The sequence below is a fragment of the Xiphophorus couchianus genome, chromosome 14 (assembly GCF_001444195.1).
Source record: "Xiphophorus couchianus chromosome 14, X_couchianus-1.0, whole genome shotgun sequence".
Classification (NCBI taxonomy): Eukaryota; Metazoa; Chordata; class Actinopteri; order Cyprinodontiformes; family Poeciliidae; genus Xiphophorus; species Xiphophorus couchianus.
Genome location: NC_040241.1, coordinates 14,255,657 through 14,281,851, shown reverse-complemented (window position 1 = coordinate 14,281,851; position 26,195 = coordinate 14,255,657). Strand labels below are relative to the sequence as shown.

The 26,195-nt window shown below is 39.6% G+C and overlaps 1 protein-coding gene across 7 annotated transcripts in view; it reads right to left on the bottom strand.

The window, feature by feature from the left end:
- Positions 1-10,927: 10,927 nt before the first annotated feature.
- Positions 10,928-26,195, bottom strand: part of mpdz (multiple PDZ domain crumbs cell polarity complex component) — a 52,271-nt gene continuing 37,003 nt past the window's right edge. For all 7 annotated transcript variants that reach the window (XM_028038412.1, XM_028038416.1, XM_028038417.1 and 4 more), the window contains 19 exons: positions 25,830-26,022; positions 24,588-24,784; positions 23,209-23,300; positions 22,266-22,344; positions 21,933-21,998; positions 20,630-20,716; positions 20,470-20,544; positions 20,196-20,391; positions 19,972-20,117; positions 18,929-19,012; positions 17,816-18,009; positions 15,634-15,781; positions 15,476-15,562; positions 15,302-15,398; positions 14,189-14,349; positions 12,928-13,032; positions 12,612-12,706; positions 12,369-12,492; positions 10,928-11,691 (listed from right to left, as the gene is read on the bottom strand). In XM_028038412.1, the coding sequence (XP_027894213.1) occupies positions 11,545-11,691; positions 12,369-12,492; positions 12,612-12,706; positions 12,928-13,032; positions 14,189-14,349; positions 15,302-15,398; positions 15,476-15,562; positions 15,634-15,781; positions 17,816-18,009; positions 18,929-19,012; positions 19,972-20,117; positions 20,196-20,391; positions 20,470-20,544; positions 20,630-20,716; positions 21,933-21,998; positions 22,266-22,344; positions 23,209-23,300; positions 24,588-24,784; positions 25,830-26,022 (2,373 nt within the window). In that variant the 3' untranslated portion in view covers positions 10,928-11,544. The remainder of the gene's footprint in view (positions 11,692-12,368; positions 12,493-12,611; positions 12,707-12,927; positions 13,033-14,188; positions 14,350-15,301; positions 15,399-15,475; positions 15,563-15,633; positions 15,782-17,815; positions 18,010-18,928; positions 19,013-19,971; positions 20,118-20,195; positions 20,392-20,469; positions 20,545-20,629; positions 20,717-21,932; positions 21,999-22,265; positions 22,345-23,208; positions 23,301-24,587; positions 24,785-25,829; positions 26,023-26,195) is intronic.

The following is a 26,195-nucleotide window of genomic DNA, read 5'->3' as shown; positions in this document are numbered from 1 at the left end:
CCCATAATCAATTGCTTTTAAAATCATCGTTTATCTGTTTACATTTTTTTGTATGATAATTACTTTGGCATATAAATATCAGTAATCTTTTTTAATACCATTTTTGCAGAAGACTTACTTGACCCACAATGTTGACTGATTCCATGACTCATGTCCCAGCAATAAGTCATAGTGTTTGCCTGCTGGTTATAATGTAGAAAACAAAGGTTGTTCACATCCTGGTAGTGACCTGGCATAATCCCCTCTGGTGTCACATGATGAAGCAGGCCAAAAATACGTTACAACATTTAAGTTTGTTGCCTAACTTTCAGCTGCTATGGAAATAGACACTGTTTATCAGTAAGGATCATTTGCTCAATCAAAACCAACATATTAGCTCCACCACCAAACAATTTGATTCAAATTTGAGAAAAGCCAATGCTGCTTCCTTCTACTTATTACAAGAAAAACCACACTGCTGAAATAACACCCGGGTTTTGTCTGGGCTTGTTTTTTGATGACTGCACTGCTCAGCCTCCCAGCCCCCACGTTCATACCCTGCGGGGATAGCCACCTGTCTCGGCTGACTCCTGCGATGCCTCCCCGTCCTAACAGACAACTCTTTGTGCCGGGGCGGGGTGGACTGGGAGGATAAAGCCTCTTAGCAGGCTGTTGCTGATAGGACTCAGGAGGACTTCAGCTGTCTGGGAGGGCTTACGGGAGGCTTTTATGGTAGCACGGACCTCCTACTGTCCTATTAGTAAGTTACTATTGGTGTGTATATTTTTTATTTTTGCGGCTGTGGTTAGGTTTTTTAAATTATTATTTATGAAAGCTCCCGAATCCATGTTTAGGTTTTAACCACATGGTCGACAAGCAGACCTGCTAAGATGACATCACCAGTTAAACACAGTAAAGTCAATGCAGTGATTTGGAGCTGACCCAACAATGTTCAGGCCAGCAGCAGTGTTAATAATTGCCTTTGACCAAATCGCTATTTGAATCCATGTTGCATGTGGTGTGTTCACTGACAGCTTGTCTCCTCATGCAGATAGACGGCTGTGCATTGTGACCTCCCGTTATCCAAAGTCTGCGTTGAAAAACATGAAGATGTTTTACTTTTATAGAAATAAAATAATGATGATAAATAACTAAAGTATTGGACGAGTCAGGCAGATTTTCTGGGCTTATAAGCCTCCACGCGAGTCAGTTGTAATGCTTCTGCTTATGGAAACATTTCCATGTCTCATTATGCTATTTTGCAATCTATTTTATACTTTGGCATTGCTGCATCAGATTGAGCCTCCAAAAAGCTCTATGGGAATGTGACCGACACGATAAACGAAACCTAGGCTTCTCACAGAAGAACAGTCTAAACAACCCTTTTACCATCTGTGTGACCTCTTTTATTTATGAGGTTTCCTCCAGTTGTCTGACACAAGGTCAGGTTATAATAATGGCCCCACAATCTCCAACCCTGAAGCAAAACCTCCTTGTTTTTGCTCATAACAGCGGACCTGCTCTCCTCTGTCAAAGGGATTCAACTGAGGTAGTTTGAGCTTCTGGTTAGGATACCTATAGTATCTCTTTGGAGGTTCATGTGGCCTGTCTTCTCGGTAGGAGACCCTGAAGAAGATCCCTATTCTTTTAGATTGTATTGGATTCCCAAAGAATGAGTTGGAAAGTGTCACTTGGCAAAGGGACCTCTCTGTTTCCATGAATATGTAACAACTACAACGGATATACTGAAGGAAAATAGACGGGTTGATGTATATAATTTCTTTGAGAATTATTATGACCTACTGAGTGAATTCACAGTTGTTTGCAGTTATTTTAAAGTTCTGTTAAACCAGTTTTAAAATCTTGTACCAGTTCTTTTATCGTTTTTTTAAATGGAATTTGTGTCAAACAAACATATTTAAAGTTATTCTCGCGGAACACTTGGTTTTAACCAGATAACTAATCGTCGTGGCGTACAGCTCTACGTATAATGACTCTTCAGGAATGTCACTACAGTCCATATGTAGAGTGTGCTGCAGTTATTATTATCTCCTTATTTTTATTGGACTGGAGGAAGAAACTCAAGAAACTCAAGAGGAATCTGGATCTTGGCAAGCAGAGCTACATTGCATAGATTCCACTACGTCCCACTTCAGAAAACAGCTGGGTGATAGATGTGCGGCTTCAAGCCTCTGTAGACTGCTTTCTCTGATGTACAGATTGTGGTGGAAGACATTTCATAGCACCACTTGACGTGCATTATTTGTATTTTCTTTTTCATATTTATGTATAGTATTTACCAGCTCAACCGACATTGCTAAGCTTAAAGCAGACAGACAACTAATTTTGATATTTATAGAAGCTACTTCATTGGTTCCTTGAGTCTCTGTCTCGGCTTGACGAATGTTAAGGAAAGTGTCTGCTATTATTTCAAAGGGATTCTTTTGAAAGCAACAGCAAAGACGTAAGTCATTAGAAAGGAATGCTATTTCCTTGAGACAGGTTTTAAAAAAGATGTTTGGTTCTCTGAGCGATCTGATTTACTCCCTTGCAAACTAAAGTATACTAATGCAACTGCCTAGAGAAATTTGGAAGGTGACTGGTAAATTACTATTTAAATGTCTATTACTTTGTAGAAGTCGGGTCTGGCCAAGACATAAGGAAGCCAATCAAGTCATGTGAAAGACTCCCTCATCAGTGTTTGTTTAGCCCTGCGGTCATGTCTGTTGGTTGTCAACAAGTGCAAATGTACTGATTTTATTACTTTCACACCGTTTGACCGGTTGGTATGTATGAGTCTTTAAAAACTTCAAAAAACAGTTCAGATTGGTCCAAAAATACAAGTCCACACAAGTCTGATGGAAATGTTTTCCTTCAACTCCCTAGAGCTTTAGCAAATTAAATTCCTTGTAGACACTTTCTCACCACCTATACACTAAAAACAACAAACTTGACTTATAAGTTGCTCAAAGAGAGTTGTTAAGAAAAATGCTGCTTAATTGAAGTTGTTCACATGCAGATTTGACTTCAAAATGTTGCTATGAAGAAATCCTTTATGGAGATATCCACTCATTCCAACTTTGTAAATGTATTTGTGACAGATTATCTGTTCCAGACATCCTTTGAGACGGCTTTAAATATTGTCAGTATGTGTTTATTTTTTTAAACTCAAATACCAAAAAGCATTGTTGTGGTGTTGCATGTCTCCCGACAGATACAAGCATCAGACCAAGTTATGTCAGGCAGCTACCGGTGCAGATAACACCGGTGCAGTCCAGGAATATTATCTCTGACATCTTTTCATTGGTAGCAATGCAGATGACAACAGGGTGTGTCTGTTCCTGCTTTGACTGTTTGATTACAGGACACCGATTGCCTCACAAGCAAAAGGTGTCTGGGTTTTATGAATGTCAGACTGAATTTTATTGCTTTTTGGTACTAGAGAAGATCCAATTAGCATAGCTCTGATAAGAAACTACATAGCACATGCTAGCTCTAGCGACATTAGCCTCTGATATTAGAAAGTTTCTGTGTTTTTACACTGTCACAGTCGCCACTTTTTTTCCTACCATATACCCACAATTCTGCCAAATAAACAATTTATCTTTAAAAGTGGTGAACGCTTATTCAACACTTGATTTATTATCAGCCCAACTAGCATCAAGAAGCCCATTGATTGTTAATTTGTTGACTGTCAAGACGAGTCATCTCAAGAAGTACTTACTGTACTTCAACATACTTTTAACTTTTAATTCATGCTGATTTATTTTATTATCCTGTAGACGACATCTGTTAAAACTACTATTATAAATTCTAGATACTATTTGTAGTAGTAGTTTTTCATTCTGTTTTCTATGCTTCTTTTATGGTTTGTTTGTTGCTGTTTTTTATACTACTCTTAAATTGCACTGACCTTAAGTATTAGGATAAACCCCAGGACAAGTTCTGGATTCTCTGGTTTCCTTGATGAAAGCCAGCTGAAGTGGATACTGTGTGGAATCTGTCCAAAGTGTCCCCCATCCGTCCCCTGGTGACCTTGTAGAGGAAAAAGCAGAAATGGAAAATGAGTAAAGAAAAGGGAAGGAACACGGACCTGCTAAAGACTTGGAGACACCGAAAGAAGTCAAGCACGCTGGACTATCCGCCATCTGTGATCTATAGTCGGGGGGGGGGGGGGGGGGGGGGGGGGGTTACAAGAAAGTAACTCAAAGTGTATTTCTACAGAAGTGTAGAGCTGCTACCTAGGCAAAAAAAAATTAATAATAATAGATCTATTTTATTTTATGACTTGAAAATGTTATTGTTTTATAACATATATATCTTGTCTGTACAATATACTATGTTATACATATACTTTTCACAGAACGGTACATTAAAATATTACAACATCCATATTTACCTCATTAAAACAAAAACTTCACATTATTATAATATAAATATTGTCACGTAGCAACATGATGATATATTGCACAAATATGAAAATTAAATTGTTCAAACAATAAGCTTTCATGATACAACACAGCAGCTTTTAATCTTAGAACATAATTTCATCTAACATAAAGAAGTCAATGACTCAGTAGATAAGCAGTTATACATTTCATGACTAGATTGAGCCATGGAGAGATTTTGCAGTAATTCAGCAGCTTAGGCGGTATTGTGGTAATCACGTGTCCACTGAAAAGAAACTTAAAACATGTGGTACTGTAGGACAAATGCGTCTGATCCTACTGAGGTGACAGGGTTTCTCATTGATTAACTTGAGGGGCACAGGAAGAAACACATGAACTGCAGTCAGGTTGGTTATGTTGTCCTGCAGCAAGATTTACAGAAATATCTGGACGCACACAGGATTCAGCAAAGATAAAATTGACCAAAAATTACAAAATTGTTTGTCGTAAGAATGTGATTCTTACGACAAACACAAGTCTCTTGAATATGCATAGATGTGGCTGTCATGATGTGTGGTGGTGAGGTAGACGCGGTTGACCCTGGCATGAAGAGTAAATTATGATTTTAATGGAGAAATACACTCAATAATCCAGGCAGCGCGGGTGAGTAATGGCAAAAACACTGGTAGCAACTGAACAGGATAACACAACTAAGGACAGACTAGACGAGGACCCGGCAAGGAAACAAGAGACACAGGTGGATTTGAATCCAAGGAGGGTAATCAGGGAATACGAGTCACAGCTGGGAGCAATCTAGGGTAGACAGTACAACACGGAGACTCAACAGAACACAGAAACCTAAATTAACACACAGAAAAACACCAAATCCTCACAGTGGCGACTGATTGTGTTTCTGAAAATGAAACGTGTCTTGTTCTAAAATGTATAGTCAGAATCTCTTTTGAATCTCTTTACCTCATTTGAACAAGGAATGATCAATGCAATATAATTACATCTTAAGAACGCAAAAGAGTTTTGCGTGAAAAAGGTGAAAAGTGTTTTAGTGAACACTAATGCTTTCACTTTATGACATGATACAGCTCTATTTTTCTTTTACCTGGGTTGCAGCTCTCCACCTCTGCACCAGTTCCACTTTCAGTAGAGTTAAGTTTTTTTTGTTTTGTTGCCCCCCCCCCCCCCCCAACAGTTCAGAGCAGTCTAATACAATGAATCTCTTCATCAAAATAGAGTTCAGTATTTAGATTTAGTTTTGTAGTGTAGCTACAAACATGAAACCTGTCTTTGCTCACTTAGTATATCCTCCATGTTGCTCCATGTTAGGCCTAAATAAATGACATAACCTAACATTAAAAACAGCTTTACAACAGTGAGCCTTCTTTACCATGGGTTTCAGATACTTTAGTGTCATTTTACTTTTCCATCATTTAAGCAATGAGCTATGTGCTAACTCCATAAAGAATAAGATTTTATTACTTTATCAAGCCTTTATTAAAGCATATCATTAAAGTCAGATAGCAGGTATGTGATGCAACTAATGACCCAGGGACATAAAAGATCAAAGCCCACAGAAACCTGTCATTGAACATGAAAGTTTTAAGATGGGCTCTACTGGTTTAAGGGTTTAAAAACAACTTTAGGCCAGTCTTTAAAGACTGGATAAACGCCAGGATTGTAACTCGGGGTCAGAAACACCAGCTATAAAAATGTCAACGTCAGGATGATATAAGGAGACCAGCATAACTCAAACTTTCAACAAGCGAGTCAAAGCCTGAACATGTCCCACTTTAGAAAAGGCAATCGACAGTCTGTCATTTCAGGAAATATTTGCTTCAGTGTGATTGGGGATGTGAGTGGGAGGGGGGTGTGCTTGCTGATAAAAGATTGAATATGACTCCACTAGCAAAGAAGGTCCAATGCATGACTGGTATTTTCATCATTGATCTTTATTTTCTATTATGTCCTAAAAATCAATAGATGTTCTATATTTTTAAAAGCAACAGAGCAGGGGGAGAGAGACATCAGTCAATAGCATGACCTACTTATAGATGTGGAACAAATATATTTGTGCAGCAATACACCGGCCTCTTATTGGAGCTGAATAGCTCCAGCTCTACTGGGAAGGCTTTCCAAAAGATTAGGAAAGGATTTTTTTAAAAACAATTTCTTCATTTGTTCGGTCAGACACTGATGTTGGATGAGAAGGAATGATTCACAGTCATAATGGGATAAAATATAAAACTACTGTAATTTCACTGGGTTAAGGTCCGGACTTTGTGTGGTGAAGTTCTTCTTAATCAAACTTGCTTACTCATGTCTTCACTTCCCAAAATTCACAAGCTTGAGAGCATAAAAATGTTGTAAATATCTTGCCTCACATGGTAATCTCCTTTGCACCACACTTTGACACAATGTAGTCGGGCAAATGCCCTTGTCCAAGCAACTCTCATGATTGTCACTCCATAAAGCATGTCTTTACGTCTCTAGAGTGCAGTTGTTCAGTTCTTTTTAGTGTGTTGCCCATGGAAACCCATTGCATGAAACACTATACATGGCCTTGAGATAATATGAAGTTTCAAGACTGTACCAATTGACTTTGTGAAAAATATTCGATCTCTGCGCACTATAAACCTCATCGGATTTGCATGTCTAACACTTCATGGCTGAAGTCAGGCATAGATTTGCTTTGTGCAGTGGAATGGAGTTGTGTTGGAACACAAAGGGGTTCTTCCCAAACTGTTCTCAAACGTTTCTGCACGCCTAGACGGTTGATTTGACCGGAATTCAATTATTTGAATGAGTGAATACGTGTGTGCATGCAGATACTTCATCCTGTCATTTAGTTTTTTTCTGCTCACGTCTAACATCCTTGTACTGCCATCAAAAAGTCAAACAAGAGCCCTTCTCACAGCCACCAATGGCTCTGCACACAGTTCAGAGTGGCTGTGTCACACCATTGCTTCACACGCAGCTCATAAAGCAATGATTACACAGCCAGCCTTATCAGGTCTTTGTCGCAATGATGTAATTTGGAGCTGTAACTCCAATGCAAACACATCAAGCGAGACACAGTAGGTGTGTTTGAGACGAGCAGCAGTGGAGCAGCTGATCAGACAGAAGCTGCAGCTCATTGTTGATATAGAAGAACCATTAAACTCTGTTGTCTGTTATCACGGTCTGAGCTGAGAGCACAGTTTGTCCTGCTGACATGTTAGAAGTGCATGCTGGTGAGGTGGGGGGGGGAATCGACAGCAAACATTTAATGCCAGTGTTTGGTGTTCCCTTGTTGAACATGTACTCTGTTGTCTGTTTAAACACTGACAACCACAGAGAAGGTGCAGAGGTAATACGACGCCCACATGATGTAATTTGGCGTTAACTCTGTAGGTTCAACTCGACAGAAGAGGAATGTGAGACTTTGTGCCTAGCCGCAGCTAACCGAGCAAAGAGGAAGACCTCGCTGTAAATCATGATAACAGCAGGCTTCCTGCTCGCAAAGTATGACTTTGGCATAATTCTGGCTCATGTGGAGGAAGTAAATATATGTGTTTGTTTGTATCTTCACAGTTTGCCCAGAAATATAATTGTGTCCATATGAATAAAAATAGAATAGTTAGATGTTTTTCTTTTCTTTGTTTGTTTGTCTTGAAAGCAATATGCCTAAGTGGCATAATTTGAAACTAGAAGCCAACAATTTTACTCAGTTTAAGTGACAGAACTTGCTCGGCCGCATCAGGTAATATTTGACCAAATTGGCAGTTGTTAATCATTACATTGATAAAGTTTAATCATGCCCTTCAATTGTAAGCCTCAAAGAACGCGGTGAGCCGCTTCCTTGCATTCCCGTCTGTACTTGTCGTATAATTATACATCCGTCCCAGATATTAATTTAGATAAATGTCCTCTGAATCTGCCATATTTGTGTCAGATGGATAGTGACAGCCTCCACTCTGGCATGCCTACAGTTAGGCCTTTGTTTTTTGAGAGAGGAAGGACTGTTAAAGAGTAGCTAATGTGTGATGACTCAGACAATGCATGCGTGTTCCTGTGATGAGTTAATCTTTTTGACAGCTACACCGAAAGGCCGCAGAGTCACCTTGCAGGCGGGTCAAACGATTTCCCCGGAGGTCGCTCTATCTAGCGGCTCCGCTCTTGGAAGCTGCTGGAGGGGAAGCCTCGTCTCCGCGTAAAGCGGCGCGTCCATCGAGAAGCAATTTAACACCACGAACCGCAGTGGAAATTTAATTATGTGTGGTAGCTTGCGTATGTGAGGTCAGGCTGCGGAAGAGAATCCACCACGAGAGACTAAAGGAAACTGAGATGTGCTCTGTAAAAAGAGTCATACCTCTTAAAAGTTTTCCACATTTCTGTCACAGTACAACCACAAATTTCACTGTATGTTACGTGACAGGCCAAGACAAAGTAACTAATAATTGCAAGATGGAAGGAAAATGATGGTTTCTTAATATTTTTTCTCGGCAAATAAAATCAGAAAGGTGTGGCATGCATTTGCTTCCTTGCCCTTTTTGCGGCAGTTACATCTACAAGTCTACTTACAAGTCTAGTTACATCTATATATCTACTTACAGAACATCAGCCAACAAGTCATGCCATGGCAACATTTATTTACCAATGGTGAGTGGAATCCGCCCTCATCCCTGCACCATCAGTAACGCTACATGCACTGACACAGTGGCTCTTCATGGCTAAGAGATCAATTTTCTAAAATCAGCTGTTTTGTGGCCAAATCCTCAAGTCATTGCAGAAATGACAAATTCATCATGTCAAAGACATCCACTGTTTTCAAGCCCTATCAAGCTCACCCGCAGCCCGTCACATTTAAAGCCAACAGCTCTCCCTTAATTGCTGTCGATCAAGCATGATGCTATCTCTTCAGACTGTTTGTTGGCTAATCATGGTATGATTCTGAGGTATGTAGGCACTCGTTTGATCGACCTTGGGATACACAGTGGCATCATGACAGCTTTGCTTTATTGTGCAATAGAAAATTAAATGTTTTGTTTTTACAACAAAAAGGTATTACAACAGATCATTCGACGTGATATTTTATATTTGAATATATCTCTGGTGTTGCTGTGAGAAGAAAAAACAGCACATATGTCACCTTCCTAAAATAATGGCCAAAGTCAGTTTTTGCCCAAAGTCTTTTTTTTTTTTTTTTTTTTTCCTAAATCATCTTTGGGCAAAAAATAACTTGGACTGTTACTTTAGGAAGGTGATGTTATTTTGGGTTTAACAAATCTCAATCAGCTGAAATTAATGAATTAACTAAAAATTAGTCATGAAATAAATGTGGTTTCTCAATAGTCGCAATTCACATACTGAACTGTTTGCATCATTTTATTGGTTCAATTTTAAGTTGTTAATATATTTTTTCAGATTTATCTTGGGTAGTTTTAATTTAATCATTCTAGCTTAGCGAGTTTGATCACTAAAGTGTTGCTAGGTTGAATTTGTGTAGACTTTGTGTAGCCGAGCTTTCCAGGATCTCCTACTGCAATAGTCCAGCTGTGCAACCTCTGAACCCTCTGAGACTTTTAAAACAACAACAGGTGCTTGAATGAAACTCCAGCTGTTAACTGCAGACAGGAAGCTTGCTAGTTCTTTGGCTAGCAACAGCTGCAGGTAAGAGTGCTGAGTTTCAGTCTGGGGGGAGGAAAAAACTGAACAAACCCACTTTTACAACAAAAGTCTGTCTACTACAACTCACAGACTCCGAACAAGCCCCAGAGCTCATTAAAGGGAGATCTTTTCTGTGCTACAGAAGTACAGAAGGGGGTGGAGGGGTGTCATGTTTTAATGGAGAGCTCTATACAGAGTCTTTAGCAACAACAGGCTCAGCTCAAGTAAAACCACATGAGATGTTTCCTGTATAAATCTTTGCTCATACATTTCATCTAATTGTAGCAGCTGACTTGGATCTATTTGGGTTCAATATAAACTGGACCTGGGTCAGCAGTGAAATGCTTTTATCTCCTAGGTAGGAAATTGATCTGGGGGATGTAAGGCAGTTGTGGTGTTTCCTATAACAGCTGCAGCTTTGGGAAGGTTAGTCTGAATTTCAAATTCCTCTTCATTCAGTTATATAGATTTATTTTACTGAATCTCTTCTAGTAAGTAACTGCAGCTAGCCAGCTTTCCAGAATTTTCTGTACTTTCGTTTCGTTATATTAAATTCTTGATAATTACTTTTGCAGTGGGTACAACACCTATTGATTCAGTCTGATGTAGTCTGCAAAATAAGAAACTGGAAAAAAGGAAGATCGAAGGAAGGAAAGAAAGGTCAGGGATCACACAGGATGGAAGACAGGAAACAAGGTAGGAAGGGAGGAAGGACACAAGAGTAGAATGCCATAAAAAAGGACACCAGGAAGGAAAGAAGGACAGATGAAAGAAATAAAAAAAAAAGAATAAAACCAAGCAAGAAATGACACAATGTTGAAAAGTATGAAGGGAAAGAAAGGAAATGCACAAGGGAAAAACATAAGAAGGAAGGAAAGAAGGAAAGAGCTGAAGACAAATTAAAGCCGAAGGTCACTTTTATTGTTTAATTTCAGTGTTCACATAAACAGTACTAAAAATACATTTAAAGTGATAAAACAGACATGTTATCTTTCCACCTAGACTCCAAAACACACACCAGTGACCTCCAGAATTACACACCGGATCACTTTATTTTGGGCAACCAAGAACCTTATAATCACAAGTGCAGACGACCCACTTTTTCCAGACGTGATTCTAAAAATAGTTCATGTATGTTTCTGTACATTTAATGACGTGTAGTACAAAAACAAATACAGAGTCATAAGACCTTACATACCAGCGCTAGCAGCACTATACTTCAACAAATAAATCCGAAACATGCTTAAACCAGGAAGTTTCTTCAGAGCAGCATTTACATACTTTGATCCAGTGTCAGGGAATGCTTCACATAATTAAAAATACTTATTGTTGTGATCTCTTCTCAGTCTGTCAGTAGGCTCCGATGAACCACAGTGTTCAGACCTACAGTAAACAAAAAGCTTCTTCATGATTATCTAAACTCTTCTAGGTGCACACGGTCACCTTAGTAACAAGATCACTGTGGATTCAGCCTCGTTTTCTGCAGGACAGCAAAACGTTGATTGTGGTTTGTCGTCTATGAAAGCACAGTGAGGGTTACGGTTCCTTTGGTCCTCTTCAGGATGCCGACGGCTTCTTCATGTGTGACTCCGTCCAGGCTCTGCCCGTTCACAGCGATGATCTGGTCTCCCCGCTTCAGACGGCCGTCCTCGGCTGCCGCTCCCTGAATCCAAAGAGAGCCAGAAATACACGCATTAATGCATAATTGTAAAAAGAAAATATATATATATTTTTTTTTTCATTACAATCTGAAAAGTCAGGAGTACATTTGTATGCACTTCCCTTTACTCAAATACCACTAAATAAAATATATTGCAACCAATTGTGTCACAGTCCTGGATGTTGGTTTTATTTTTTATTTATATCTGTTTAGGTCTTGCCATACTCATTTCATTCTTGTGTTTAGTATTGCTTTAAAGGTGTTGCTGTATTTAATTAATGCCCTTTCCTTTAATTTCTCAGTTTACTCTTGTGTTTTTCTCCTTGCATTTGTATATTTTTTCCTCACAAACTGTTGTCATTCTTGATAAATAGTTTCTGTAATTGCTGGTTCGGCTGCTTTGGTGTAATAAGTCTCCCTCCTTCTGTTTTCCCTGCTTGCGTTCTGTCTCAGCTGTTCCTCATTTCCTCTGATTAGTCCCTTCGCTTTCTTTGTCATTTCCACTCCTGCGTCAGTAATTAAATTCTACTTTAAAACTACTTTGTAGTGGTCTATCACGTCAAATCCCAATAAAGCAAATGGAATACGTTTTCAAAGTCTTCTATTTAGGCCTTTCAGAAAAGACAGGAAAAACAAGTTGATTCAGGGAAGAAAAATGGCTGCAGCTGGGCTCCAACTACCTTTCCAAACACTGTTTTGACGTAAATAGGTAAATCTCCATGGGGGCTGCCGTGCCCTCCGACTATACTGAAACCAAGTCCATCAGGTCCCCTTTCGAGAGTGATCGTCTTATACTGAGGTGGGCTGGAAGGAAAAACAAAACAGATATAAAAAGTGTTTACTCCTTCATTCTCCACATTAAGCCTCCTGTCCTTTGGCAACAACATAATGTTCTTTTTTTTCTGTTGAGAGGAAACAAATACCCAATATCATCCTGGAAGATGCAGCTGGGCGTCAGAGAACCCCCATCCTGCTTCAGAGTGGGCCCCGTCACGGTGGTGTCGCCACCTGCTACCACCTACAGGTGCGATAACACGTACGTACAAACAAAGTGACATTGTTATGTTCCAGTCTTGATTTACTGTAGAGATAAAGACTGAAAGTCTGCTGTTAGTGTCCTGTTATGGTCTAGGGTTTTATGGCGCGTCTGCTGGCGCTACTCCTGCTCGTCTCAAAGGCATTGTGTTGAGGATGCGGTAGAACATATGGAAGAGTGAACGAGTGTGCGATCGGGGAGACCTGCAGCTGTATTGCTCCCGTGGCGTTCTTGAGCAGAGTGACCGCCTGCGAGTGACTCATGCCTTCAGCAGATGTGCCGCATATGCTGACAATTCGGTCTCCCATCTGGGAAAAAAAAAAAAAGAAACAAAAAAAGGATCAAATTAAAGTTTTCATCCATGATGTCAAACAGGTTACAGTCATCTGTGATCTTTAGCTTCACGAGGGTCAAATTCAGCACTGATCCTGAACATCTAATTTTTCGGACCAAAAAGATAATTTCTGTCTTTTCTGTATTGAGCTGCGGTAAATTATGAGTCATCCATTTATGGACAAACTAATTTAGTCACTGTAATGGAGTGTATGTTGTATGTTTTTAAATAAAAGTGACCTGAGATAGGAGCTCTGATGAACTCCACGTGTAATTTTTGTTTGATCGGCTTTATTTTTGTTCAACAACATAAGAGTAGTCACTGAATGCTAAATATGATCTGAACACATTTAGCACAGATATAGGTAATCCACACAATTTTACAATCTAGGCTTTTATAGTGTTGTAAGAGTTGAAGAGATTGTGGTTTCTTTCTCGCTATCAAAAGTTAGTTTTCTTAGTGGTTATTGGCAAAAATAGGTGAAGACACCATACAGTATTATCCAGAATGTTCAGATAAATCTAGAAACTGAAGACACTGAAAATACTTACAATTTCTCAAAGAGAAGATCATTTTGAGATTTGAAATTATTGAATTTTGATATACCGCAAAAAACCTCACCAAAAGATCTAGCACCACTAAAGCTTGTGCAAAAACAACAATTTGGTCACACTATAGTGACTTTGTGTGAACCCATTATTATATGACGTGCAAATTCTCTTCTCAAGGCCACACAAAAGCAAATGAAAATTTAATGTTGGCTAAATAATTTCATTGTTTAGTCTTCTCATTTTTCACTTGTGCTGAAATGTTTCTCTCTTTTCCCTTCAATGAATCTTTGTGTTTTAAATGAAAGAGTGGGAGATTTATCATCTATGTTAGCTACAGCTATTGTCCTCCCCCGGTCTGTGTCGAACACAGAAACAATTGTCAGTGCTTCTCAGAGAGCGACTGCTTAAACGCTGACCTTTGAAAGTTTTAGGAATCGCAAACAAAGAGGCGAGGAGTAAAACTGTGGCACATATACTGAGATTGTTTGTATTGAAACAAAACCCATAATTTGAAGTCTGCACATTTCTTATTTTACTGAAGGTCAAAAACAAGCAGCAAAAACGTGGCAAATCTTCTACCTTGAGCTGCATCTGAGCAGCGAGGCCGTTGGGATTCATCATGGCGATAAAGATGGGTATGTCACCCAGAGGGCTGCCCACTCCACCGGCTATGCTGATTCCCAGAGAGTCACCAGGGCCTTTCGTGAACTCAACCGTTCTGGTGTCTTGGTGCTCTGCAACTGGAAGGTTGGTCACAATACACAACTTTATAATAGACCTCAATGCATTTTTTGGGTTTTGGTACACTTCTTTACAAAAGCATTCATAACTCTACACTGATAAACTTCCCAGTTTTTTATTAAGAATGTATGTGAAAGACCAACACAAATTAGAGTATAAAGACTTGAAGGATCTTCCTTACAAAGAAAGATAAAAAAAAAAAAGTGTAGCAAGCATTTGCAGTTGGCCCCTTTGACTGCCACTTCCCTCTGCTCTTCTCTGCTAAATAGTTGAAACTCAAGATTGGATGGAGAATGTCTGTACATCAATTTTCACGTCTTCCATAAATGTGCCATGATTTATCAACTGGATTTAGATTTGGACTTTTATTCTTCTAACTAAACCATTGCATTGTGGCTATGGCTGTATGTTTAAGGTCATGGTCCTCAGGTTCTAGTCTTATCGTATTGTATTGCATACAATAATGATTGCATATAGTTAATAATGTGCATACATTGCATCTTGCATTTAGACCAACCAATTTCATTTTGGTTTCAACTGACCAACTATCTTCTTCCACATATTTGATGTGTTCCTGGTTTGTGGCAATCTAACTTTCCTTCAACGGTTTTATTCTTTTCAACTTTTCCATGAAGGCCAGATTTCTAGAATGCATAACTAATTATAAATTTCAAAGACACCAGACTGTAATTAGTAAAATTTTATTAAAGGGGGAAAAAACATACAATGTGTGGTTTTAAAAAAACATGTATCATTTTCCCTTCACTTAACAATTATGCTCAAATTTGTGTTGTTCTTTCAGAAAAAAAAATCCCAAAAAGCTCAATGAAGTTTGAGCTTTTTGAAAGGTTTAAGGGTTACAAGTACTTATGAGTACTTTTCTGACCAAAATGACTGATCTGATTTGATAAGACTCTTATTTCAGTAGCTGAAGTCTTACAGTTTACTTACACTCTTGATTTTTGCTTGGTATGTCAGAATCACTTGGAGGGTTTTCTGATTCGGATCCAGACTGACTGGCCACCTTGGAGCTGCCGGTTTCACTCATCTAACAAGAGAAGGTGTTCAGAGTTCAGATTTTAGACAAACCACATAAAAATACAAGTTTGGTCGGAGTTGAACCACCTGACTACTTTGGGAAAGCCGTCTCTCGGAGTGAAATGGACCGGCCTTAAACCTCCCAACTTCCATCTTTATTGGCCCAACGCAGCACTGGAACACAGTACACCTCGTTATTTTTTGAATTTGAGTCTCATGTAGATGAGCAGCGTGAGTTCAGTCACCTTGAGCAGCGCAGCCACGGCCTCCTGAGTGGCTGACCGGACGTCCTCACTGTTAACCGACAGAATCTGGTCGCCCTGCATCAGTCGGCCGTCCACGTCCACCAGACCTCCTTTAACAATGTCGGATACAAACACTCCTGTGTCATTCCTGTCGGGAAAAAGGAAAAAAAAAAAAAAACGGGTATATATTTGTCAGAGAATGAAATAGTACCCTGTATCCTTTAACCGTCATTTATCTCTCAGGCTACTGTGTGTTTTAGTACAAGGACAGGAAAAAGAGAACTGGTGAAGGAAAAAAAAGAGGACACTGCTACTGCAGACCACACTTCGTAGGTGCCAATCTCCACGTGGATAAGGACAAACAGAAACGGAAGATATGAAGCAAAGCAGCTCAATTCAACTCAATATCCACGGCCAGAGACACTTGGCTGTCGCAGCTTCTACACCACTAACTGCTAGCTTGCACTTTCCCTTTTGGCCCACAAGGTTTCAGGTTATCTAAGCAATTTTCATTCTTTTCAGCATTTCTTTTTTTATATGCACATGTGCTGCAAAACCACTGGGGAAGAGACACCAATGTACAGGTATATTAAAAGCATAAAACTGCTGGGTGGTTCTTTCATCTCTGTAGTCTTGTTGGACAAAACGCAGCACACAGCAACACTGGGATAGGTTAAAAAAAAAGTATTTGGGGTTATAAAAGGAAATATTTGCACACATGCACACTGAAGGTTCCATCTACTTTTTTCTTCCAGTATTCCTGTGGCCTTAGAGAGTTTTCTAGACTCTTGTTTCCAGATTTGCTTTATTTTAAGAATAAATATATTGAAAAAATTACAAGATTTTAAAGAGCTCAAGGTGGAACATGGAAAAAAAAAATCAGACTCTAAAGAAAAGTGAAAGGAAGGACAAACATGAAGGGATCAATGACTAATGTATTAATTAATCCCTTATTGTAGCAACATATTTATTTATATTGTGGGGAAAAATATCCCACATGAAGAAATAACAGTTTTAACTAAATCACTGATTCACACATGTAACTTCACTATAAACCTCCTGAAAAATCCATGTGAAGCATTTTTGTAATTCACACTTACAAACATAATAGCATGATCAAGGAATGAAGAATGCTTAATAATAAATAATAATAAAAATTGCCTTTCTGTATGACATGACACACTGAGGACCATTAACTCTTCAAAATGGGAAAGACAAGGAAAGATGTTCTTGTTGAACCTTCCTAATATGTGCAATAAGAGCAATAAAGTCTAAAACAATTGAAACTGTTAGAAACAAGGCTGGACAATACGAAAATCTATAATAACAGTAATAATCACATTATTGTTATTTCACTCGTGTGTTTCCATCTGCAGTCCTGAAGCACCCAGTGAAGAAGCAAACTCGGTATGTTGTCATGTAGAGCTTTTTGGCTCAGATATAGGATTCAAACACCAGCAGGCATTGACATTTTAGGGCTTTTATCTGACAATCTAGACAGACGACACATAATTGCTGATTTCCTCATTCACTGAGGTCAGAACTGTTGTTGTTGTTCACATTAATGCCGTAAAAAGAAATCCTGTCTGGTGCTGAGGGTTTATTCTACTGTCTACTTAAACCCCCCAAAAATCTCACTGTAAAATTACTTAAAAGGAGGCAACTATTACAATTTCATGGCTCTAATGGCAGCTGAAGCCCAAAGATAACAGAAAACTGTTGTGCAAATTTAAACCTTATTTTAATGCTCTATTTGCATAACTGCTTCTGATAAACGAATTACCTGTGATCCCGCGATCTGCATTGGAAAAAAACAATGAAACAATGACCATTACTAATCATTTTTATATTTTCACATAAATTCCATTGTTCTACTCAATATTAGTATACATCTGTGTCAACATATTGCCAAACAAGCTAATTTGCTGGGCTGCCTTTGTGATTATTTAGACCACAATGCTGCTGAAGTGGAAATCCTGATCTTATTAATCTTATTCAATATGACGATCAACATTACAGAAATAAACACTTAAAATATATTACTGTGCATAATGAATCTGAATAAAATGCATGTTGTTAAGTCGCATGGCTTCAACAAATGCATGGAGATGCGCCTACGAGCTCTTCCTCGCTTTTCAGAGGATGTTATGCAGAAACACTGACACTAACAAATCTCTCCCACCTCCTCCCTACGATGCTCAGACCCAGACCCTGGCCCGGCTTCTTGTGCAGCTCCACAGTGAAGGAGTCCCACAGCTCTTCTTCCTTGTACTGGGCTTCATCCCTGTAGACCGTCAGCCGAACCCTCTGGGGCGTCTGCCGCAGCACGTTGATGGCTTCATCATGGCTGGCTGCTCGCAGGTCAATGCTGTTCACCTGAGAAGTGTGGGGGGAAAAAAAACAAAAAAAACAAACTTTTATTAATTCAAAACCTTGTCTGTAAGTTTACTCCCTATAGCTAAACGGCAAGAACAACACAACCTCATTCTCCTCATTATAGATAAAATGTAATTACAGCGAGGGACTATGAAAAGCACTAATAGCCTAATTTAATGCTGAAACAATTTTTTTTTTTTAACTGCTTCAAAAATGCTGAGATGTTTGGAAACTGGATGGCTGAAATAACAGGCTGGGCTGCTATTTGTCAGAGGGATAGAAAGTAGCCACAGGGAAGCCTTCCCACAGACCAGCGGTCACTTTAACAAGCGACGTCCAGGACTTGAGTTTATCACCACATTAAAGGGGGAAATACCACATTAGCTTTCCCCGTGGACATGCAAGGAATTTTCCCAGAGCAGCTAACTGGGAAACTTTTTTTTTTTTCTTACTTTTGACCTTATTTTCTAAACACAGCAGCTTGGCTCACGGGCAGAAGAGAATAGCAGGGGGCAATTAAGTCATAATGATGTGTGTGTGTGTGTGGGTGTGCCTGTGTGCGTGTGTCTTTCAGTTTAGGTCTACTGACTGCGCTACAATAACTGCAATCATGAGCTCCGCCCCTCTGTGACAAAGCAGGAGGTCAGAGGGAGGGCACGTCCACATCGAGTCTTATACTTAACTTGACATACACCACTCCTACTCCTTCTATTAAGTTTTACTTGGGTTTTGAATCTCACTAACAGCTACAGGCATTGTGGATCAAGCCCTAAGAAGCTACTTCTATTTCTCAGATGTGCCATATGAAACAAGTTGATCCTTAAATTAAGAAAGCCAAAGTCTCTGCTAACGTCTCCTTAAAATCTGTTTGGTCTTTTTATTATCTGGGTCAGAAAAGCTTATTATTTTTACAAAGAACCTCTAGGATTTGATCTCCTGCCCAAAGTCTGCCATCTTTGGAGGCTGCTCCTTCTTCATACACTTCGTGGATTATGATGGCTCCCTGAGAAGAGAAAGAGAGAGAAAAAAGGGAGGATGACCAAAAGACAGGAGAAAAGAGAAACATTTAAGAGTTTGTTTGTAACCATGCCTCACAAAATAATTCAAATTCTGTCATGTTATAACCACAAATGTCAATGCAATTTATTAAGTTATAGAGCAGCACGAAATGGAAGCAAGGTCAGAGTGTCAAGTCTTACACCACTCATTATTTTCCTGTCAACAGATTCCCTGGATTTTCTTTAGGGGTATTAAAGTAAAGAAGGTTAAATACATGCAGGCAACAATTCTTGTACTACCTACAAACAAAAAAACTCTTGTCTTTTCCAGATTCACATTTGCTCTACGTATATTCATCCAGACCTGGACAATTGTCCAAACTGATTAGTTACCATAAGTTCCCACTACTTGATCATATTCAAAAAGTCATAGAAAATTAAAATAAAATGCAACAAAGTTTGTGGCAAAATTCAAAAAAGAAATTTAAGCATCAATATATGTGCAAAGCCCTATATGACAATACATTAAAATAAAAAGTATTTTTTGGGGGGAACAACTTGTCAAGAGTTTTGGTGTTTTAGCGCACTTGTTCCTGTGGGGTCCAGAGGGGTTGTTACATTCCTGGGTTGAACATTGTCTGCTGCGGCCGAAGCCCAACAAAGAGCAAGCGGCTCCCCAAGCCTGACTGAGCAGACAGAATGGACGGACTGAGAGGACGACGGCAGGAGGAGGAGGAACGCCTGTGACAACATCATTTCCTACATTCCTCAGCCGCCACGGCTATTTCAGACCTGAGATATACTGCTGGCGCCATGGGTGGGAGCTGACCAAGTACATTTACAGTTTATTTTTCTTACAAGCTAGTGAAGCCTCGACTCCCCTTGTTGGTGTGGATGTGAAGCATGACAATAAGAGTCGTGTTAAGAGTAAAGGGCAAGCCTCATTTCACACACTGTTTCCTACCAGCAGGGTGTCGCAGCCCCCCACGATGCTCAGGCCCAGTCCGGTGCAGCCTTTGGAGATTTCAATGGTGGTCTCGCAACCGGGGATGATGGGGCAGGTTGCCGGGTCGCAGGCCAGCGTGGAAGGGGTGGAAGAGCGACTCAGACCTGAAACGGAGCAAGCAAAGGAAGTGAGATGCAGTAAAATATGGGATGTAAATCGGAGGTGTGGATATGTTAACTCACCAGTGTTTATCTCTGCTTCTGGCTGACTTAAAGTACTCGGCGTGGTGCTAAGCATGCTGGGTGAGCTGGTGTGTCCTCCATCTGAGCTAATGGTGTCCTGACAAGCCGACTGGGGAGTTGGGTAGGAGGACACGGTCTCATTTGTTACAAATGTGAGCTTCACTGGACCTTTGGCCTTTCTCAATAAAGAATTCACCTGAGAGCCATTTAAAAAATTAGACTGCTTATGTTACAGAGACACAAATTCGACCTTGTTTGCAACAACAGAGCAAACCTTTTCAACTGTGTATCCAAGAACTGATTCCCCGTTCACAGCCAACAGTTTGTCCCCTGGTTTCATGCAGCCGTCCTTGTAATAAAGTAGAAAATATGATTCGCAAAACCTTCACACAGTCGGTATTTTTTTTTTAGTTTATGTTGAAAGCTCCTAATACATTTCCTGTGTGTTCGGTTGCTTCAGATATGCTCTGAATCTCAAGGCCAGACTCTGTGTTCCCTTCTACAAACGCAATCCCGTCCTCCTGTCAGAGAACCAAAACGCACAATTAGTTCAGAGTTTAGAGAGATCCTCCTGTAAATAGAATATCTCTGAAGGTAAGAGTTGGAAAGACAGGGATAATCCACACACCAAACTTTAAAAGAAAGTAATTCATCAAACCACATGATGACACATCCACAGAAAAATGCAGCAGACAAAAAACATCGCAGCTACAATAAAATAAAATAAAAATGTTTCATAAAAAAGTTAGGACATCCCAATAAGTATTAATCTCTTCATTTAGAAATGTTTACATCTCAATGTCCATAAAAAGGTGATTTAATTACAGATAAGGTTGTGGAGACATGTGACTCAGAGGGAAGAGTAGTTATTTTGCAATGGCTAAGTTATGGGTGTGATTATTGCTTCCTCTCTGTCACATGACAATATGCCCATCGGCAAGGCATTTAACCCCATATTGCCTACTTGTCTGCATATTAATGAATGTATTTGAGAATACAGCGGGTGGATAGGACATGTAGTTCTTTGATTGGTCAATACAACTAGAAAGACGCTATATAAGTTCAGTCCATTTAACCTGTAGGATTTTGTGTGGAAGCTTCGCTTGGATAAACTCTTTATTTTGCTGCTATGTGGTCCTTTCCAGCAAATGCTTAAATATTAGTTTCTTTTCTGCTTTCCTTTGAAGCAACGATTTGCAAACGAAAACTGGTATGACTGACAAGTGCTACCTCAAGGGGTATAATTATCTCAAACTTCACCTCGGATCATTCTCACTTCCTCTACAGCTTTCATGTTCTTAAATAAATTATCTATAGGAGAGGTTGATTTTGTACTATTCTTCATTGTTTGTTTATGAGTGTAGGGGTCTCCTATAGATATCTGACATTTTAAAGCTGTGATGCTGAAAAGATCAAACAACGACTTTAAAAAGCTTTCCGTTAGGTCCCACTATAAGAGATAAAAAGCCGTTCCTTTCATCTTTGTATGAGCTAACCGAACCCTTGAATTCCTTCAACATGTCTTTTCTTCTGTTCACTACAGGATTTGTTTACTTCTCCCTTTTTATTTCACAATTTTTCTACTACTTGTCTCCGGTTTTTGCAGCTCATCAAGCTTGAATGCTTCTGTCTACCCTGGCTTCGTTTTGTCTTACCCTGTAGGCTTCCGCCCTTCTCGTTACATTCTGCCTTTTATTTGCGATGACTGAATTGAACAGTGAACAGCGTTTGCCTCACCTCCACCTTTATGATGTGATGAACATGCTTTGAAGTATCATCGTCGTCAGCGGGAGATGTTTTTGGCTGTGAGAGAAGATGGCACATTTTTAGGAAAAGACAGCAGCTGGAAATTCAGTGTTGCGTGAATGTAATCTAAAAACAGCAAGTGGTTTTTGATGTTAGGGTGCCTTAAGACTCGCTTGACGCTGGAAATTCCAGGACCACAGATAGGGATAAAAATTGAGTCATAATTGCTGTAAATGGTGAAGCAGCTCGAGCGTTGCTCTATAATAGCTGCATGATGTTTGTGTCAGGAGTGTTTTATGTGTGTTGCCATGAGCTGTCTCGTACCTCAGTTTGGGACTCTGCCGTGTCTCCCTCTTGCTCTCTCACAGGTCCCACAGCCATCTGGTTCAGCGCCTCTGTGTTCCTGTTTTCACAGAGTCATAACTCACATAAATCGCTGCTCTTCTGCCTCTGGACAGCTGAACGGTAATTTACTCAAGTTGATCACAGTGTGTCTGTCTGGAGGGGACCAGGACTGGGATGTGAGTTAAGTGGGAGGTTAAGTACTGCGATCCTGGTGAAGACTAAACATGGGTCAGGGGTCAAATGAATCTGTTGGAGATGTGGCAGCTGATACTCTACTGCTTCAAGACAGCAATCATTTGGAGGTAGTAAAATCAGGCATTTATGGACAAGCTGATGTCTGCAAACATGGATTTTTATATGGATATTTAACAGGGGTTTTGACATAGTTTGGAAAACATTTGGAACTTTGTTCATGTATTTTCCAGATCTGGATTAGACGGGGGGGGAAAAACCGAAGTCTGGAAATATATTGGTAATTCCTATACCACTCCATATCCAGCCAGCCATAAACGTACGAAATGAACAAGAAAGACTGCGATGTCAGAACATTTGAAATGAAGAAAGTAACATACTTGCTATGTGAAATAAAAACTGTGGGACTTGAGGACAAACTGCTTTTCAGTTCAAATGTAATGCAGCCAGTAGAGCAATACCATAATTTTTTTATAGATAAAGAAATAATAAACATAATACTAACATAATATTACATATTTTCAAACCAATGAACCTGTTAGATTTACTTAGAATGTCAAAAAGTAAAGCTTCACTTTAAATACAGAATGACAACAGCTCCCTCTAGTGACTCCTACAAACCATTACACTTAATGTATGACCAGTACTTCTAACGCTATATATCTTATAATATTGATAATAATGATAATAATCATCAAAATAATAATAAAGAAAGGTAATGGTTTTCTACCTGATGAAGATGATTTTAACTTTGGATGGAGAGCTCTTGATAATGGATGATGCGTTCTGATGACTTTGGCCATAAAGAACTTGTCCGTTGATCTAAAAGAACGTAAAGACAAGTGTGAAAGTGAACTTAAAATCTAGCCCAAGTAAAAAATAAATAAATAAATAAATTGAATCATGTTCAGAACGCCAAAGAAATGTTGATCACAAGTGCCTGACAAACATCCTAAGTAAATGTGGGTGTTGGAAAGAACATAAAATGTGTCATGATTTTCTGGTTAAACTTTGTCACATTCTGTTACATTTTAACCCAGAACTTCAGTATTTTTATTGCAACTAATGTTACAGATCAGCAGAAAACAGTGCATGATTGTGAAGTGAAAAGAAAATGGTCCATAGTTTATAAAATACTTTTCTAATAATCTGCAAAGTGGGTCACATATTTGTATTTAGCCTCCTTTATTCTTATTGAATACTTAAAGAGTCCATCTGTGTGCAAAACATTAAAGAACAAACAGCATCATGAAGACAACAGACAGACTTTAGAGATAAAGTTGTGGAGAAGTTCAAAGCAGAGATAGGTTATGAAACAATAAGTGCTTCGAACAACTCATTGAGCACAGTTTAATCCATCATCTGAAAATGGAAAAAGTATCACTGACAGGTCAGGGCAAGGAGAACTTTATTAAGAAAAAGCTCAGGAGAGAGAATCAGTCAGCAGGACAACTCCATAAATATGGCCTTAATAGAACAGTGGCAAAAAGAAAACCACTGTTGAAAGAGAGTCTTAAAAAGTACTGTTAGCAATTTGCCTAAAGAAATGTAGGATGGTGGTTATCCTCATGTTGTGGGAAGAGGGGGGAGGGGGGGTTCTTCAGCAGAGAAGGGGTGAAAGTCTGTAGGAAAATGGATTCAGTTGAAGTAAATACAGACCATCTCTGCCTGTCAACCTGACATTAGATTTGGATAGAAGAACATTGACCCTAAACATACAACCAGAGGTACAATGAAATGATTTAAAAGCATTGTGATATGTTAGAAAGTCCAGGGCTAAATCAAATTGAGAATCTGTAACCTCAATTTTCCAACTAATTCTGGAAAAGCTGTGTCTACAAAGTACTCACGGGCTCTAAATATAAAAGAATGCCAAAATTTTAGATTTTTAAATTTTCCATCATCTTCACGATTAAGGGCTGATTTTTGCTGGTTGATTTATATAAATTTCAATAACATATAAACATTGTGGTCGTGAAAATGTGTAAAACGTTACAGGGTTATGAACAGCTTTCAAGTCACAGCCCAAAAGACACTTGTGTGAGTTAAAACATCGACATCATTTTAAATAGTACAAAACTCTGACTTTCAAATAGCAAGAGATCTTACTTCCAGTAACTCATCCCCCACACCCATCCGTCCGTCCCTGCCAGCTGCTCCGTTGGGGTCTATTCCCACCACGAACACACTCATGCGGGAGCGGTCCCTGTTCCCTGCCAGGCTGAGACCCAGGCCCGTCTTGCCTTTCTCCAGCTCAATCATGTGTAGGACCCCTGGGAGGCTGCCATAGCGCTGGATTATGTTCTCTGTAAGAGGCAGAAGATGTTCTAAGCTGTCTGTGCTTCCTGCCACTGGCAGCTTTGTCCTGAACCTCATTAGCTCAAATAGAATTGCTCACAACTTTTCAAGATTTTGCCAACCAATGAGACTTTTGTTTCATCATCTATCTGTGCTCCCATCTTGGGTCTCTCCTCTTCTTCTCTTCTGTCTCCGGTGTGTTAGATAACCTCTCGGTTCAACGGGCTTCTGTTGTTCTGGGCTCCCTGCCACTGTTAAACCATCAGCCCCGTGCTAATCTCCACCACTCCCCTCCCCAGGCCCAACCTCATCAATCTTATTCCCGCAGGATGAGCCTCTGCCTATCTCCCACCAAACACACACACATGCATCGACACACAGATGCCGTCCACAGTCTCAGGTGTTTGTAAGTTGGAAGTCTGTCCCCAGTGCCAGCAGTTTTCTCTCTTAAGTGTTAAATTCACCCTAAAGCTGAGCATCTGTGGTGCATTTGGCAAACATGTTGCAAGGCTGACCTCTAATGGTACTTTGCCATTGTTGCACTGAACTGCGAGGTAATCATTTTAATGTGATTGAAATGTAAATCAATCACATTGCATTAATAAAAATAACCTGTAGTGTGACAAAATACTATATTTGATATCTGATTACGTGGGTGTGGACATCTTTTGCTGTCAATCGTTGTTGAAACCCCTTTAATTTAAATTTCAACATCAAGTCTTTCCTTATATTATTCTTTGTGAACCTGCAAATTTTCTGTTTTGGACTCTGGCAAGGTAATCCCAAACAATTGTCTCCCGGCGAAGTCATTCTTTGTTGATTCTGATGTGTTGTGCACAAATCTTCACCTTTCAAATAGGCATTTGAGCTACACCACTCAACTTTTCTAGTTGAGTGGTGTATGACATTACAACAAAGGTGGAAAACTTCTTAAACTATTAATTTCAGTCTCATTTTCATAAGAAAAAGCAATCATTTTATTATCAGCATGTATACTTTTAGGATTTAACATAGCACAAGCTGTGTTTTCTGAAAAGGACAAACTGAACTCACTCCAATTGTATCCAAACTCGTCCTCCTCTTCCTTCTCCTCCTCCTCCTCCTCCTTGCTCTGCTCAACCGTTTCTGCAGGTCTTCCAGGAATATCAGTGAGCTTGTCTGTATCGCTCTCTCCCACATGGGGCACCACTGGCAGGGGGAGGACGGAGCCGGTGGGAGATGCCTTTGGCGCTTCACGCTTCGCCGGCTGTCACGCCACAGGAGGGGGAGGCAGGGAGAGTTCATTAGTAATAGATAAAGAAGAGATTGGACGTTTTGTCTCTGTGTTTCAGTTTTTAATCAGTTGTTTTACAAAGACGCAAAGGCATATAAGAGCAATTGATGTCATCAACGACGGGTTATATGCCTGGCTTCGATTCA